This window comes from Papilio polytes, unplaced genomic scaffold, assembly GCF_000836215.1.
Source record: "Papilio polytes unplaced genomic scaffold, Ppol_1.0 DF823510.1, whole genome shotgun sequence".
In the NCBI taxonomy this organism is placed as follows: domain Eukaryota; kingdom Metazoa; phylum Arthropoda; class Insecta; order Lepidoptera; family Papilionidae; genus Papilio; species Papilio polytes.
Window position 1 is genome coordinate 2657643 of NW_013525694.1, and position 17270 is coordinate 2674912.

The window sequence follows — 17270 nt, forward strand, 5'->3', positions numbered from 1 at the left end:
AGATTAGTTAAATTGTTGTATAATTTGAAGAGAAAGGGAACAAATTGTTGGTTCGCAATTATTAACGAATGTTATCATCTCTTCCGGCTTATATTAGGAGTGTAATTTTACTAAGATTTTTTTTATGTAGTCTGCCCCAATTAATCGTAATAATGTTACTAATAACTTGCAACACTTACTAATTGTCAATGTCAAAAACTGAATCATAGTGTTTCCAAAAAAATAAGACTTGTTTAAAATTATCTTTTAAAATCTGATAAAATAATTATTTTGATATGGATGATCCTGAACTTGAACGAATTCGGCAGCAACGCCTTGCCCAATTACAAGCACAACATGGGGTATGTTTTTGTTATTTTAGGTTATATACTAAAAATATTTGGTTGCCAAGATCATGTTGTTCCTAAACATTAAGACTCGATTTTTCTTCTTTTTAAGGGTACAGGAGATCCTAATCAAGCTAAAGCTCAAGAAGAAAAGATGAGAGCTATGGAAGATGCAAAACATTCGATTTTGGCACAAGTGCTCAGTCAAGACGCAAGAGCCAGATGTAATTTAAATGCTATTTTTAACGTCTTTATATTAAAATTTTACACCAACTAACATCGTTTTCCTGTTCCAGTGAACACAATAAAGCTTAGTAAGCCAGAAAAAGGAGCTATGGTTGAAAATATGATATGTAGAATGGCACAGATGGGACAATTAAGCGGGAAAATATCGGAAAGTGAACTAATTGAATTGTTACAATCTGTGAATCAACAAATGCCGAAGACAACAAGCACTGTCAAGTTTGATCGCCGTAGAGCCGCTCTGGATTCGGATGATGATGATTTCTAGCAAACGGAGAGATCTTATTTTTGTAAAAGCTTTCAGCTGCTTATTATGTGAGCTCAGAACTACTCTTACTTTTGAAAGCTAATGGTGTCTGATTAGTCTAAGAAAGTGTTAATATGTTTGTCTCAATGTAACACATTAAATTGATTTCTCTCATGTATTTGCTATTTCTATGTTAAAATTTGTAACATAATTTCGAGTGATAATTGTTACAAAAAGCAAATACATTTTTGTTTTAATTAAAAAAAATGGTTTTGGATACACAGGATCATTATATTTATTAAAACAATAATTTAAAATATATCACTAATCAGCGAGTATAAATATTTTAATAATGGTGTTTTTTGCATTTAGTATACAGAATGTCAATAGAATATTAGTATATTATACACCTACTTACTATTAATATATTTACTGCCAGTCTTGTTAGTAACTACCCTATTTTTCTCTTTTATAAAAATGACATCCTTATTATTTATGATTTTCACAAGGAATTTGTAACTAAAGTACATTACACTTAACAAAAACGTTTTATAAAATAAATTAATACTCTTATATTCTATACTTAATTCTACCTATAATACATGAAAAACAAACCGGAAAAATAAAAAAAAAACAATCTTGATTCAATAAGTTTGAGAACATTCAATTAAAACATAATTATAATTTGATTGAAGAGAACAATCATACTTCTTACTAATATAAATGCGAAAGTTTCGATGGAGGGATGTCTTGTTTGAGTTTGTAGTCTAAATAGCTGAAGGTATTTGAATGAAATATGGTACAGACATAGAGGATAGTCTGGAAGAACACTACTCACTTTTGTTTTTTTAAATTCCATGTGGATGGTGTAGGCAAAAGCCAGTATTAAATAAAGGGTTATTCATCATTTAAGGTGGTTCTAATAAAATGACTTACACTTAGTTAAAATAACAAGGCTGTGTAATCCTGTCAAGTTTTACTAATGTTAATTTTATTTATCTATCAAACTAATGTCTACATGTACACTGCTGACGTCGCTTCAAGCACATTACCCTCTATGTCCACATTTATGTACCTGAACCAATTCTCGTACCTGCAGTGGACTTCGAGTTAATTACCTACTGTATATGTCCAATTGCTATTGAGTTTTTCAAATGGATTAGATAACAAGACCAATTGGCAATGATAACGTGAACAGATTTTTTAGTTGTTCGTATTTAAAATCGTTTAAAACATTGATTAAATTTTATATACTTCAATATTCGATAATATCGACATTGGTGATGATCGATGTGCTAAGTTATCAGTTTATATCTGCATAGTGAATATTATAAAAGGCATAATCTTTTACTGTAAGAAGTGTTAATGACGAGATGGCGCGTACAACACTGATCGTGTTGTTTGCGGGCTTCGCCCTTGTATCAGCCGGGAACTCTCCCCACGCTAGTGATATTGAAGATTTAGTTAGTAGTGATATCTTCAAGCCTCGGTTTTCAGACAATGTACTAGAGGATGCTAAATTAGACGTTGTAAGTAATACGTTTTATCTCATAGTCTTTTTTACATTGCTTTGTTAAACACAAAAGACTACAGATGGCTTGTATATAAATATAAAAATTTAAATTACCTAATTTATCTGCACTGTATATGTTAACAGGTATACCTATTAACTACAGGGTTAATACGTCAAAGAAGAATTATCTTTATATTATATTTCTTTGTCCTAATGTCATAATATCAAAATTCCACTGGTTAATTCTAACATCATTATTTGTCCATTTCTTTCAATCTTGAGGTGTAGTTAGATTTATCCAACTTAAAATAAAAAATAGTTTCAATTTTCTCTTAGTAACAAGCTTTCAGCAACATCGGAATGTAGCGCAGGGTTATCTTTTTATTTTTACGCAAGCTGTTAGCAACAGTATATCTAGATGTTATTTTATGGTGACAATCTTTAAATTACCTTTACTTTTCAAGCCCGAACTTGTTCGGAAATACAGATATCCATTGGAAGAGCACGAGGTGACGACTTCAGATGGATACATTCTACGGATGCACCGTATTCCTCATGGCAGAGACTCCAACAATGTCCCCGGGGTGAAGCGGCCCATAGTGTTTTTGATGCACGGTTTACTGTGCTCTTCAGCTGATTGGGTTATTATGGGCCCTGGCAATGGTTTTGGTACGATAAAAAAATTTCCTCTCTTACTATATTTTAACGTTAATTAAATGTTAACATATCAGTTGTTTTGCAGCATACATTCTCGCTGAAAATGGATTCGATGTATGGATGGGCAACGCTCGCGGTAACTACTATTCTCGTAGACATATCCGTTATAATCCTAACTCAATATTGAGCAACTCTTTCTGGGAATATTCCTGGGATGAGATCGGAAATATAGATCTACCAACGATGATAGATTATGCATTAAAGAACACAGAACAAGAAAAACTCCATTACATCGGACATTCTCAAGGCACAACATCGTTCTTTGTCATGGCGTCGCTTCACCCTGAGTACAACAATAAGATAATTTCTATGCATGCGTTTGCCCCTGTTGCGTACATGGCACATAACAAGAGTCTTCTGTTAAATATCTTAGCACGTTTTACAAGCGATATAGAGGTAAATATTCAATAGTATAGTTGCATACGCAAAGTACACAAATAATTATGATATGTTAGGTTTAGTAAATAGTTAACCTTAATGAGAAGTTTAGAGGTTAATTGCATCTTAAAACTACTTTTTAAATAGTGCGTTTTGCAAACATTACGAAATTAGTAATGTTGATGAATATTCTGTGGCAGAATGGTAAAAGAAACGCTTATAAATGTAATGTAGAAAGAATATTTTTTAAAAATATAACAGCTATCCTTACTTTACTGAATAGATTTAGTAAAGAGCAAAGACTAGATTTAAAATATCCTACAGGTATATTTAAATAGAAACTTGTAGTAGTGACGTATGATTATTTTTAGGAACTTGCAAGCCGATTTGGAATAGGTGAATTCATGCCTAACAATCAGATAATGACGTGGGCAGGAGAGGCAATGTGCAGGGATCAGGTCTCTACGCAGGCGATTTGTAGCAACATATTATTCCTTATCGGTGGATGGAACGAGGATCAACATAATGCGGTAAATTTAAAAACATTTATCAATCTAAAATATTTACTGAAATATTGAAAATAACGCCATCTATTTTGAGATAGAAATAGTTATTATTTTTTTTTATTTTCACAGACAATGATGCCAGCTATATTCGGTCACACTCCAGCTGGATCCTCTGTGAGACAGTTCGCTCACTTCGGACAAAGTATTGCTGGTAAAGAGTTCCGTCGCTACGATCATGGCTTGTTGAGGAATATGATTGTATACGGCAAGATAAAGCCTCCGAAATACAATCTAGCGAATGTTAAAGTACCCACATTTTTGCACTACTCCAACAACGATCCTTTATCTCAAGTGAGAGATGTTTATCGTTTACACGAAGAGCTAGGACATGGGATCAAAATGTTGTTACCATTGCCTTCATTTACGCATTTAGATTACATGTGGGCTATAGATGCGAGGGTAATATTGTACGACAGAGTTATAAGTTTGCTTAAATCTACTGGAAACTGACAATTTTAAAATATAGAGATATTCTGTTTTTCATGTAATAAAGTTTAATAATTTTCGTTGACTACATTTTTTATTTGTGTGTATTCACTACAGTTTTCATCATAAATGCTTGAACTTTTGGACTTAACTTAATTCTTAAGATCTATGGGGACAAAGTTAACAGATTAGAAGATTGGTAATATGACAAAGTGCAATTGTTTTGTTCCACACTTTTGAATATCCACGCAAAAATTATGCACTAATCCCATTCAGGATTGCAAATCATTTAAGTAAAACTAAGAACAAAATATTTCCTCTTCTAAATAAAGAAAACGAGGAATAGTATCTAATGTGATTTCACAAGACAGTTACTGTTGTAGTACTGCTAAAATTTTGAAGCCTTTAATTTTACTCCTACTTCAATTCTATCTTAATATCTTCTATATAAATGGCCGATTTTAGTATAGTATTTTTTTAAGATTGATATCATGAATGATGTTATAAAATATATGAAACGAAAGAAATTAGAAGACATATAAGATATATACAGTTGTATATTTGTTTTAACGTCGTAATTTTTACATAAACACCTGACTTTGATTTTAGCTAAAGTTAAGAGTCTTAACATAACTTTATTATAATAAGATAAAGAAATGAATTTATGATAATGATCAGAAAAATAGTTAACCTTATGTAGAATTAAATAAGGTACAATTTAAAAATTATCATTACTTTTCTGGTACTGAAGATCGACATTGATGATAAAAATTGGCTATCGTAAATGATGTACTCTTATATAAAAGACCTGATAACTCTTGTTTTTTTTAATTGACGATATGTGGCAAAGAAAGCTATTTGTGTTTTTCATCGGGGTGACTCTAGCTTCAGCTGGGAGGGCTCCAAATGCCGACTACATTGAGGAATTGGTCCAAAATGAGAGTTTTGGTCCACGATTTTCGGATAATTTATTAGAAGACGCCAGATTGGATGTCGTGAGTATATTTATGTCGATAAATGCTTTACATTTTAAATTTAATCTCCTTTGGTTTAAGAAAAGCAATAAGTACAATCTGTTATTACAAAAGGAAACGGCATTAGTTATAATTTGATTACATAACTATTGAGCTATTTACCGACAGCATACGGTTTCAAATTTTTAAATTTGAAAATGGAATTTTTAATTTTTCTAGCCAGAACTCGTCCGAAAATACAGATATCCATTGGAAGTACACGAGGTGACGACTTCAGATGGATATATTCTACGAATGCACCGTATTCCTCACGGCCGAGACCAGAACAATGTGCCGGGGATGAAGAAACCTGTAGTATTTCTAATGCATGGATTGCTCAGTTCCTCCGCTGATTGGATTGTTATGGGGCCTGGCAATGCTTTTGGTAATTACATGTAATTTTTTTCTTTGATATGTAGGACCTAGATCATGGTGATTTCGATTGTGTTAAATTAAATAGGAAGATAAAACTGTTGAGGCGAGTTTAATTGTTATTTTACATTTCGCAAGGATTAACCGATTCCTTATTTTGTAGGTTATATCCTAGCGGAATATGGATTCGACGTTTGGATGGGCAACGCCCGCGGTAACTACTATTCCCGTAGACACGTCCGTTTAAATCCCAACTCTATATTCAGCAACGCTTTCTGGGAATTCTCCTGGGACGAGATTGGAAATCTTGACTTACCAGCAATGATAGATTATGCTTTAAATCACACGGGACAAAAAAAACTTCATTACGTTGGTCATTCTCAAGGCACGACTGCATTCTTCGTCATGGGTTCACTTCGGCCTGAGTTTAACAACAAAATATTATCTATGCATGCTTTTGGTCCCGTTGCGTACATGGCGCATAACAAGAGTCCTTTGTTAACCGCAATTTCACCATTTGCTAACAGAATCGAGGTAAGAAATCGTATTAATGAGAGACAGAACGTTGGCTTTCTCTTATCATAGTCTATGTTTTAGGATCTTGCTTCTCTTATTGGCATAGGTGAATTTATGCCAAATAATTTAATAATGACTTGGGCCGGCCAAGCTATGTGCAGGGATGAAGTGGTGACGCAGGCGATCTGTAGTAACATATTGTTTCTGATTGGAGGATGGAATGAAGCGCAACACAATGCTGTGAGTATTAGCTTGATAATTAGACGTGTCATAAGACTTATGAACTTGGCTTGAACCTTCTGTGATAAAGTTTTAAACCAGAACAAGGTAGTGCCATATAAAATGTTTATTGATAAGATTAGAGTTAGTTACCTTAAGTCTGCTTGGATTCGTCAATGCTCTTCAGCCTGCTTACATATTCCTCTACTTTTTTAAAGATATAGTTCATAGACAAAACAGAAGACAATTTTTCTTATATTACTATCTAATCATTTCTTTTTATAGACAATGTTACCGGTAATACTAGGCCACGCCCCCGCCGGTGCTGCAGTAAGACAGTTCGTTCACTACGGACAAAGTATCGCTGGTAAAGAGTTCCGCCGCTACGATCATGGCTGGATGACTAATTTACGTGTTTACGGCAACATGAGACCACCGAAATATGATTTGGGCAATATTAAAGCTCCCGTATTTTTACACTACACGTACAACGACCCACTGTCTCAAGTCGAAGATGTTGATCGTCTTCATAATGAGCTGGGAGCGAGTACCAAAATGCTTGTACCCTTACCTTTATTCAATCATTTAGATTTCATATGGGGAATAGATGCAAAGGAATTGTTGTTTGACGGCGTTATTAAAATTATGCGATCTATTCGTGTATAATTTTAATATGGAATTACAAAGAAGAAGAAAATGCTCGTGTACTGTATTCGCTAGATTCGTGAGAAAATAAATGTAATGTCAAATATCATGGACCAAAATATTAAATAATGTTATTTAGTAACCGAATGTGTGTTTATTACATTATTTTAATATACATCATTACGTTGTTTTTTTTAATCGTTCTGAAGCTTCAAAATGTGTACAAACCATTAGTTAATCGTTTAATATGTATCTGCAAATGCTAATTACAATGGGCAGCGGTCACTTCGCTATTTTGACCAATTCAGAAGGATGGATTGTTTGCCAACTACTATAACAGTTATCTTTTTATATTACAAGGCAAATGAGCGAGCGGCCACCTGAATTACTACAACTACTTTCTCTTCCCATCCTCCCGTAAAATAAAATGGTGGGAAAGGAAAGAAACTAATTAGGCCTCCAATCGTTATCACTTTTCTATCAAATTATTTTTCAATGATATCACTATGAAACTTATCTGTTTCTTCGTAAGCGGTCGTTGAATAGTTATAACAAAAACAAGTAGCAAATACCTAATTGATTTAGTGTTGATATCAGATTTAAAGATAATACAAAGATTTGGTATCAGTTGATGACGTCTATTCAGATGTTCTTTAAATCACGGGGGTCTATTCTCAACATGCGGAGTAATGATGATAGTGTCCATCTTTGAAACGCATACAAAGAAACATTGTCATACTTTTCATTCATTTTGAGAAAACATAGACAAGAATATTAATATTTTGTAAATAGAAGAACAAGAACAACTCATAAATGTTTAGTTCTCATTATTATGTTTAAAAATCCGTCTTTCTGATGTAAAGATCTACAACGTTTAGGCGGTTATTGGAAACGATTTATTTATACTTTTATTACTGGCAAATCTTGTTTTTTGCCGGCATTCGAACCCACAAAGACGGGGTGTCCAGTAGAATACAAACACAACTTATTGCACTCCACCGATTTGGTATTAAACTTATGTTTGTAATCACGGATATATGTTATTTAATAAACAAGGATTAGTTATACAAATAAACAAAACATTATAACCCGGAAAAATAAAGGATTTATCTTGATTTATTTTTCCGGGTGCCTAACTATATTCAAATATGGTTCAATATATCGTTTATTTTATATTAAGATAAGATTTGTGGGGATTAAATTATTTGGTATCTTAATACTAAAGAATATAAAACATACGTTAGTTATTTGATCTTGGTTGTTTTTTTTTTGGCTACCGACATGTCCGGTAGAATATTGTTGTTATTTGCTGGACTGGCTTTAGTGTCTGGAAGATCACCGCAATCTGAGTATATTGAAGAGATTCTCAGGACTGAGACGTTTGGTGAACGATTTTCAGACAATATAAAGGAAGATGCTAAATTGGACGTAGTAAGTGACTTTAAAATTTACTTATAAAGATAAGTCACAAGAAAAGTCAAAACTATTGTTAAATAACACATTGCTGTATTTATAACTAGCTTTCGTCCGCGACTTCTTCCGCTATGTATTTAGAAAAAACAAAAATTAGTAGCCTATGTGTTCTTCCAGCCTACGGGTTACACCTATGCCAAATTTCATCTACCAGCCGTTTAGACTACAAACTCTAAAAACATTCATCCATTCATTCATCCATCTAAACTTTCGCATTCATAATATTAGTAAGGTTAGCAAGATTGTAACGTAACGTAGTCAGTCTTCATGTTAAAGTGTTTCTTAAATTTTTAGCCTGAACTTATTCTAAAATACAAATATCCACTGGAAGTGCACGAGGTGACAACTCAAGATGGATATATTCTGCAAATGCACCGCATACCACACGGTCTAGATCAGAACAATGTGCCCAGTTCAAAGAGACCCATTGTGTTCTTGATGCATGGCTTACTTTGTTCATCGGCTGATTGGATTATATCAGGGCCTGGCAGTGCCTTTGGTAAATATAAACTTAAATACCAAATTCCTTACTTTTCTTTTACTAGATTCCTTTTGACTCTGAACCTCTTGTAATAAATACATTTCATTCTCATCATGTACATCCTCAATTTCATTTACTAACATCGTACAATCTTGGATTTTCCCATGGAACCGTAGCATTGAGATAAAGTATTTAAAACCTATTTGTCTATAATATACTAATATGTTTTTATTTATTACCGTTTATTTTGAAGGTTACATTCTCGCTGAAGAAGGATTTGATGTATGGATGGGTAACGCTCGTGGAAATTATTATTCACGCAATCATGTTAAATTGAATCCCGATAATACAGATTTCTGGGACTTTTCTTGGGATGAAATTGGCAATATTGACCTTCCAACAATGATAGATCATGCTTTAGCAGTAACAGGGAATGAGAAAATTCACTACATAGGGCATTCTCAGGGTACGACAGCCTTCTTTGTCATGTGCTCTCTTCAGCCGAAATACAATGACAAAATAATTTCCATGCACGCGTTTTCTCCAGTTGCGTTTATGGCGTATAATGAAAGTCCTGTATTAAATGCTATATCTCCGTTTGCAAACAGCATCAAGGTAAATATGCACTAATTTAATATTTTTTTTTTGTAAAATGTCAAATAATATGTATGCCTTTTTTTCCACATTTCTTTATTAACTCTGAACTTAATTCTTTATCTTCGATGCTTTCGTTAGGAAATCTAATTAGTGGAAGAAGATTTTGAAATTTCTAATGATCTCACTTCAGATTCTAGCGTCTCTCATCGGTATTGGTGAAATAATGCCAAATACTTTATTGCTGACATGGGCCGGACAGATATTCTGCAAAGATCGCGCGGTTACCCAGGAAATTTGCAGCAATATTTTGTTCTCTATTGGTGGATGGAATGATGCACATCTTAATACCGTATGTATTCATTTTCAATACTAAATTATCTTCAGTATTTTAATCAAGCTTAATATTTTGTTAAGTGGTAGAGTTTAGGCAAATGGATTCGAAACTAAGACGTTCAAGTCCAGAGTCCTTCCTTTAATTTTTAAAAGACAGCTATGAACATTTTGATTTAATGTCACTTAATATTTTAATTAGGAAAATAACTGATTCAATATAATATGTTCTTGAGGAATTATGCATTTACTAATAAAAAAAAATTATTCTTTTCAGACAATGATGCCAGTTATTTTCGGGCACACTCCTGCTGGTTCATCAGTTAAACAGTTTGCTCATTACGGTCAAAGTATCGCTACAAAAGAATTCAGACGTTATAACCACGGCTTTGTTAAGAACTTAAGATTGTACGGTCGTAGGAGTCCGCCTAAATACGATTTGTCTAATGTCGTTGTACCTATATTCTTCTATTATTCCGACAACGATCCTTTGTCTCAAAGTAAAGACGTCTATCGTTTGTATGAAGAATTGGGTAGTGAAAGTAAAGTACTCTTACCTTTGCCTTCATTCGGTCATTTAGATTATCTTTGGGGTATAAATGTAAAACCATTATTGTACGATACTGTCATACAATTGATGGAAGTCGTAGACTAGTTATTTTATAAAACGACTGATATTTACGTAACCATTGCATCTTAAGATATAAGTGAATTATTTATTAAATTATTGTTTATAAATGTTTGGAAGACTTTTTATTTTATATTAGCTACGTCTACAGCCCACGACGCCGTCCGCATAGAATTAAAAAAAAATACTAAAGTCTTTGTGTTCTACAAGAATATATGCACTATATCTATGCCAAATTTCATCGAGACTGTTGTACGGATCTCGATGAAATTTCAGGCTACAAACGCCAACAAACATCCATACATCTAGACTTTAGCGTTTATACTCGTAATATTAGCAAGATTTATTCCTATTTCGATTACTTTATGGTAATGCTAAGGAAAAGAATCGTTTGACGTACCAGAAACAATTTTCTGTTTGTCTGTCAATAATTTTTTAGTAGACATTTTTGTTCTTGGCTCATGAAACATTTTGAAAACCAGTGCTTTTTTAAGATTTGTTGCAAATTATAGAATTTCTCGATGCATAAATATGAAAATTATTTTAGAAATGCTAAACAAATACGCCATCTTGCGAGAACTGAGGTAAACCTATTAAATGAGGAGCTATGTAAAGATATAGTTGGATCTGGGCATATGATGAGTGTACAGTTAAGTTATAGATGGCGTTAGAGTTGCTCTATCATACTAATCATAATTATAAATGCGAAAGTTTAGATGAATGGATGGATGTTTGTTAGAGTTTGTAGCCTAAATTGCTCAATGTAATTTGGTACAGATATAGAGGATAGTTTTAGAGAACACTTTGACTACTTATTTTTGTTTCTTAATTCGACACGGACGGTGTCGCGGGCGACAGCTAGTTTTTCATAAATATGTATATATAAAAAGATATAAACGTTTATGATAGGTGTTGCTCGCGACTTCGTCCGCGTGACTAAATAATAATAGAAAAAAATGTAGCCCATGTTACAGATACCTTACTAATGGTGAAAGAATTTCAAAATTGGCCCAGTATAGTACGTGTATTAGTATATTAGTTATTACGTGAATCGAATACATACAAAAATCCAAAAATGCAAATCTTTTCTCTTTTTAACATAAAATAGATAAATGGTGACCGCTAAATGTTTCGTCCATGTCTTTCCAAGGAGATTAATTCAGTTAATATAATTATTACGACTTTTTTAATGTAAATAGTCACGACAATTTTTGCGTTAGTGCTAATTCAATGTTAACTGAATCAAGCTCGTGATGTTCGCATAAATTTCGAAAATTACTACTTGCTCGTAGTTAATAGAATTTCGTGTAATTTGTAGAGACATGGTTGTTATAGTAAAAATATCAAAATCTTAATACCTACATTTTTTATAGAAACAGAAACTGATGTAAAATTATTTCAGTGATGAATAATAAAAACTTTATTCCGTCAACTTTGTGATCACTTGACTGCAGAAATGTCCGGCAGAATATTACTAGTGTTGATTATGAGCATGTCTGTTGTATCCGGAAGGTCTCCACATGCGGACTATATCGATGAGTTGATTAGAAGTGGGAGCTTCGATTATTTCTTTCCGGATAACACATTGGAAGATGCTAAATTGGACGTGGTAAATCATATGTTAATTTTATAATGTGTTCTTCAGCACCAAAATATTAATGACTAACATTTTCGCCGACTCTATTCACGTAGAATAAAAAAATTGTAAACATCCTATGTTCACCAGTTACATAGCTTTTTAAGGATGCAAAAATTTTTGAAATCGTGTTATTTTTGAGAAATTGACTTATTTCAATATGTAAAAATCTAAATGTAAATCTTTCCTCTTTATAATATTAGTATGGATAAATTAATTATCTAGCCTGGACTGATCCGAAAATACAAATATCCATTGGAAGTGCACGATGTAACGACTCCAGATGGATACATTTTGCAAATGCACCGCATTCCACACGGCCGAGATCAGAACAAAGTTCCTGACCCAAAGAGACCCGTGGTGTTTCTAATGCATGGGATGTTATGTTCTTCAGCCGATTGGGTCATGACGGGACCTGGCAGTGCCTTTGGTAACTAAACTACTTTTTATAATAACAAATATACAAATTACATATTAACTAGCTTTAACCCGCGACTCCATCCGCGTGAAATTAAAATAAACAAAGGTGATTAGTGCTCTTCCAGACTATCCCCTACATCTACACCAAATTTCATCGTAATCCGTTCAGCCGTTTAGGCTATAAACTCCAACAAACATTCATACATCTAAACTTTTGCATTTAAAATATTAGTAAAATTATATCCTTTTTGGTATTGCCACTTAATCCAAAAATGTTTATTACTGTCTAAATATGTTTTTTATGGATGTAATGTCGGTCACTTAAACACTATCCTGGCTTACCCGTCTACGGACGAGGCCGAGATGGTGTTTAAGTTGGCCGACATCTGTTTTAAGAAAACAATCAGTTAATTAAGTTTTGTTTGTTTAAGATTTATGGGGCGTTATCGTCGCTTCGCGACAAAGCCCCCTGTAAAAATAAATAAAAAAAAATATGTTTTCCAGGTTACATTCTCGCCGAAGAAGGATTTGATGTATGGATGGGTAACGCCCGTGGAAATTATTATTCACGAAGACATATTAGTATGAATCCTGATGATACTGAATTCTGGGAGTTTTCCTGGGACGAAATTGGAGATATAGACTTACCAACAATGATAGACTACGTTTTAGATCATACGGGAAGATAGAAAATTTATTACGTCGGTCATTCTCAAGGCACGACAGTTTTCTTCGTTATGTGTTCTCTGCACCCCGAGTACAACTATAAAATTGAATCCATGCACGCGTTTTCTCCCGTTGCGTATATGGCTCATAATGAAAGCCCCTTATTAACAGCAATTGCCTCGTTTGACAACAGTATGAAGGTAATATAAGAATATAAGCACTAGAAGAATCTAATGTGCTATTCTTTCACAAAAATAATAAAAGCATGTTTGTATTTGTATATGTTCGAGAAAGTTAAATATACTCGTATTGTGTCATCATTTTCTATACCATTATGTCTGCTTACGCAATAGCCGTTGTTACTGCTTCCCTCACTAAGGCTCCTTTTAAAATCAAGGACAAAAAGAAGACCTTACGGTTTTTGTTATTTTTTCAGATTCTGTCAGTCCTTCTTGGTGTTGGAGAAATAATGCCTAATAATTTATATCTGAAGTGGGCTGGAGAATCTTTCTGTAAGGACCAAGCCATCACACAAGTGGTCTGCAGCAACATATTATTTTATATAGGAGGATGGAGCGATGACCAACTTAATACTGTGAGTACATTTGAGTTTTAGGAGTGTTACGACTTTGTTTACATTTATAATGATTCATTCTATTAATTCAATCTTCTGCTAAAATCGCCTATCAAAATATAGCTGCAAATTTGATTAAATACTTGTTTGCAATTTAAATGATCTAGGACTTGTAAAAGGTTTGTAAACTCCTTTTTCTAACTTGCTCTAATCGAGCTAATACATCTATAGATAATAACATTTTGTATGAATCTTTACAGACAATGATGCCAGTATATTTCGGTCACACACCAGCCGGTTCATCCGTTAGACAGTTCATACATTACGAACAAGGCGTCTCAACTAAAGAATTCCGTCGATACAACCATGGCCCATTGAAGAACCTCGTGGTATACGGCACTCGACATCCGCCCAAATACGATTTATCAAACATATTGGTTCCTGTATTTTTACATTATTCTAATATCGATCGTTTGGCAGCGATTCCAGATGTCAATCGCCTTTACAAGGAATTGGGGAGTAGAAACAAAATGATGCTGCTTCTACCTTCGTTCAATCATTTTGATTTTGTTTGGGGAATTAATGCAAAAACATTGTTGTATGATGTTGTTTTACGGTTGATGCGTTTCGTTGGCGATCAGGATAATTTCATGCGTAAACCGTATCTTGCCGAGTATTACAAAAATTAAACCAAATACTTTACATTTAACTTGTTTATGTACTTTTAAAGTAATTACTATAATAGTTATGTTGTAAACGTGATTGTTATCTTTTATAATAAAATTGGCAATATTTTTTGTAATTAGTTATTTTATTATCGACTACAAAAAGAAACATAAGTTTAAATTAAAATTAAATTGTAAGGGAAGATTATCAAATTAATAAATAAAAGATATTGTGTTGAAATCTTTACTGCATGTTACAAAAAGCTATAAAAATACACAGTACGCAATAAACAACAACTAATTCCATCTTAGATATAAAGATGTAGTTATCTATAGTAGGTTATAGAATTCGTCCAAAAGTATCTTAGTTACGAGTATATTTAAACACGTAAATATATTAAAACCCTTATGCTAGTATTATTTTGTTCTGTGTCAATACATTCGTTAAAACGAATCTATCATATCGTTTAATCAATCTCCTACGTAAACGATTATTACTTTATAAGATAAAGAAATACATAAATTAAAGTTTTCCGTTATGATAATACTCAAATATATTAGATAGTTCAATTAAGATTGTTACAATCTGATATGATTCATAATAAAATTGTGCTATCCCTTTGTTCAATTGCTTTTGCCACACGTATTGTGTTACGACGAGTCAACAGTGTGAATATTTTTGATGTTTTTGAGAAGCATGTCAAATTTTACTCGAAAGATAGATTTTAATATAATCCTCATAGAGAAAGGATAGTGTTACAAAGATAATGCTGTTACCAAAATTGGAAAAGATGTGTGATTTCGAATGAATAATGCAAAAATAACAAAGTTCTAACGAAATTGAAATCCTAACTTCCATTAAATAAGAAATTGGTGAAGCAGAAAAGAAAAACGATTAAAAAGTAAGATAAGGGTAGACAAAAATGTCAGAATGCAACTAGAAATTATTTCGGTTTGTCGATGTTTCTTAATTGATGTCACCATTAACATAAGGATATTCTTACTGTTATAGTCACAGATTTGAACATTAATTATCTCGATTCAAGACTGCCCATTTAGATATGAATATCTAATAAGCCTAATATCGGATTTGACAGCGCTTTTATAAATTCAATTTTAGGTTATGAAATTAATTTCAGTCAGTTTTGAAGTGGCTAATTAATTATTAAAATTTAGGATTATGGAAAGGTAATCTTTAGTGCTATCTAAATAATTTTCTAATGAATTTTTCACGGAAATGTTAATTTTCTTTATATTTCTGAAGGTAACAAGAAAATGTATAGTCGTTTAAGATTTCTATTCCCTGTGAACGGATTGTACTATATTTGTTGCTAATTCTCACAAAATAAATCGATGATTGAAATCTGTTTATGATAATATTGATATATATCTCAAAAATGATGTTTATCATATCTATAAAAGACATTATTATTTTTTTAGACTTTCATTTTTGCAGCAATATGTTGATTATAACGTTTGTTTTGTTTGTGGTGAGTTTAGCGTCAGGGAGGTCCCCACATGCAGACGATGTGGAGAAGTTAGTCAGAAGCAGCAGTTTCAGAACAAGAATTTCAGATAATGTATTTGAGGACGCCAGATTGGATGTGGTAAGTGATTTTTTAATCCATAATTTTCCACAGATACACCACAGGGTATATCCAATATAGAGAAAAAGGAGGTAAAAGATGTCATTTGTACTAAATTACATATATTATGTATGGTAATTATTCGATGAAAAATTGTATTTTTTTGTTTTGTTTTTAAAGACTCAACTCATCCGGAAGTACAGATATCCATTGGAAGTACATAACGTGACGACTTCAGATGGATACATTCTACAGATGCACCGCATACCGCACGGCCGAGATCACAACAATGTTCGTGATCCAAAGAAACCTGTCATATTTTTGATGCATGGATTATTAACATCTTCTGCCGATTGGGTCATTATGGGACCTGGTTGCGGATTTGGTAAATAAAAAATTGTTACATAATCTCTCTAAACATGCTTTTTTTTCATTTTTTTATGTGCTCTCACAAAAATGTGGTTCTAGGTTATCTTCTGGCTGAGGCCGGATTCGACGTATGGATGGGGAACGCCCGCGGCAACACGTACTCCCGAAGGCACGTTCGATTGAATCCCGATTCTATAATTAATAAATCTTTTTGGCATTTTTCTTGGGACGAAATCGGTAATATAGACTTGCCAGCAATGATAGATTATGCGCTGGCTCACACGGGACAGAAGAAACTGCATTACGTTGGCCATTCTCAAGGAACGACAGTATTCTTTGTTATGGGCTCTCTTCGTCCTCAGTACAATGAAAAAATAGTGTCGATGCACGCTTTTGGTCCTGTTGCGTACATGGCGCATAATAAGAGTCCTTTGTTGAACGCAATATCACCGCATGTTAACAAGATAGAGGTAATACATTACTACTCGTATTATTTGCCTTCTAAATGTTTTTGTTGTTTTTCGATATGTTCGGTTTTGTAATGGATTTACAATCTTCTTATTACAGTATCTCTTGTCTATCATTGGTACAGGAGAGTTTTTGTCCGACAATGCAATAGCGACGTGGGTCGGCGAAACGCTATGCAAGGATGAAGCGACAACGC

General features: G+C 33.2%; 6 protein-coding genes across 6 annotated transcripts in view; all 6 read left to right on the top strand.

Annotated features, from left to right (window-relative positions):
* The first annotated feature begins 183 nt into the window (after positions 1-183).
* On the top strand, positions 184-994 carry LOC106104561 (programmed cell death protein 5). Its single transcript, XM_013284638.1, has 3 exons — positions 184-341; positions 439-550; positions 623-994. The coding sequence occupies exons 1-3, from the start codon at positions 276-278 to the stop codon at positions 835-837; spliced, it is 393 nt and encodes a 130-aa protein (XP_013140092.1). The 5' UTR covers positions 184-275; the 3' UTR covers positions 838-994.
* A 1096-nt stretch (positions 995-2090) lies between these two features.
* LOC106104563 (lipase 3-like) lies at positions 2091-4501 on the top strand. Its single transcript, XM_013284640.1, has 5 exons — positions 2091-2345; positions 2794-2998; positions 3072-3442; positions 3796-3954; positions 4060-4501. Exons 1-5 carry the CDS (start codon positions 2190-2192, stop codon positions 4438-4440), a joined length of 1272 nt encoding a protein of 423 aa, XP_013140094.1. The 5' UTR covers positions 2091-2189; the 3' UTR covers positions 4441-4501.
* Positions 4502-5190: 689 nt separating this feature from the next.
* Positions 5191-7312, top strand: LOC106104576 (lipase 3-like). The gene is made up of 5 exons (XM_013284652.1): positions 5191-5411; positions 5610-5814; positions 5965-6335; positions 6399-6557; positions 6822-7312. Exons 1-5 carry the CDS (start codon positions 5256-5258, stop codon positions 7200-7202), a joined length of 1272 nt encoding a protein of 423 aa, XP_013140106.1. The 5' UTR covers positions 5191-5255; the 3' UTR covers positions 7203-7312.
* A 1150-nt stretch (positions 7313-8462) lies between these two features.
* Positions 8463-10717, top strand: LOC106104542 (lipase 1-like). The gene is made up of 5 exons (XM_013284620.1): positions 8463-8612; positions 8949-9153; positions 9389-9750; positions 9923-10081; positions 10340-10717. Exons 1-5 carry the CDS (start codon positions 8463-8465, stop codon positions 10715-10717), a joined length of 1254 nt encoding a protein of 417 aa, XP_013140074.1.
* Positions 10718-11200: 483 nt separating this feature from the next.
* LOC106104543 (lipase 3-like) lies at positions 11201-14675 on the top strand. The gene is given in 6 exon segments (XM_013284621.1): positions 11201-11274; positions 12093-12299; positions 12552-12756; positions 13251-13612; positions 13849-14007; positions 14247-14675. Coding segments are annotated over 5 exon segments (1308 nt in total). The 5' UTR covers positions 11201-11274; positions 12093-12146.
* Positions 14676-15831: 1156 nt separating this feature from the next.
* The window catches only part of LOC106104545 (lipase 3-like), a 1894-nt gene continuing 455 nt past the window's right edge, over positions 15832-17270 (top strand). The window contains exons 1-5 of the mRNA XM_013284622.1: positions 15832-15839; positions 16108-16258; positions 16418-16622; positions 16706-17076; positions 17174-17264. Coding sequence (XP_013140076.1) covers positions 15832-15839; positions 16108-16258; positions 16418-16622; positions 16706-17076; positions 17174-17264 — 826 coding nt within the window. The remainder of the gene's footprint in view (positions 15840-16107; positions 16259-16417; positions 16623-16705; positions 17077-17173; positions 17265-17270) is intronic.

Coding starts and splice junctions, on each gene's coding strand:
- LOC106104563 (XM_013284640.1), top strand. CDS start 2,190: ATGGCGCGTACAACACTGATCGTGTTGTTTGCGGGCTTCGCCCTTGTA. Junction 2,346..2,793: donor AGGATGCTAAATTAGACGTT/GTAAGTAATACG, acceptor TTACTTTTCAAG/CCCGAACTTGTTCGGAAATA. Junction 2,999..3,071: donor GGGCCCTGGCAATGGTTTTG/GTACGATAAAAA, acceptor GTTGTTTTGCAG/CATACATTCTCGCTGAAAAT.
- LOC106104542 (XM_013284620.1), top strand. CDS start 8,463: ATGTCCGGTAGAATATTGTTGTTATTTGCTGGACTGGCTTTAGTGTCT. Junction 9,154..9,388: donor AGGGCCTGGCAGTGCCTTTG/GTAAATATAAAC, acceptor TTTATTTTGAAG/GTTACATTCTCGCTGAAGAA. Junction 9,751..9,922: donor CGTTTGCAAACAGCATCAAG/GTAAATATGCAC, acceptor ATCTCACTTCAG/ATTCTAGCGTCTCTCATCGG.
- LOC106104561 (XM_013284638.1), top strand. CDS start 276: ATGGATGATCCTGAACTTGAACGAATTCGGCAGCAACGCCTTGCCCAA. Junction 342..438: donor AATTACAAGCACAACATGGG/GTATGTTTTTGT, acceptor CTTCTTTTTAAG/GGTACAGGAGATCCTAATCA. Junction 551..622: donor TCAAGACGCAAGAGCCAGAT/GTAATTTAAATG, acceptor TTCCTGTTCCAG/TGAACACAATAAAGCTTAGT.
- LOC106104576 (XM_013284652.1), top strand. CDS start 5,256: ATGTGGCAAAGAAAGCTATTTGTGTTTTTCATCGGGGTGACTCTAGCT. Junction 5,412..5,609: donor AAGACGCCAGATTGGATGTC/GTGAGTATATTT, acceptor TAATTTTTCTAG/CCAGAACTCGTCCGAAAATA. Junction 6,558..6,821: donor ATGAAGCGCAACACAATGCT/GTGAGTATTAGC, acceptor TTCTTTTTATAG/ACAATGTTACCGGTAATACT.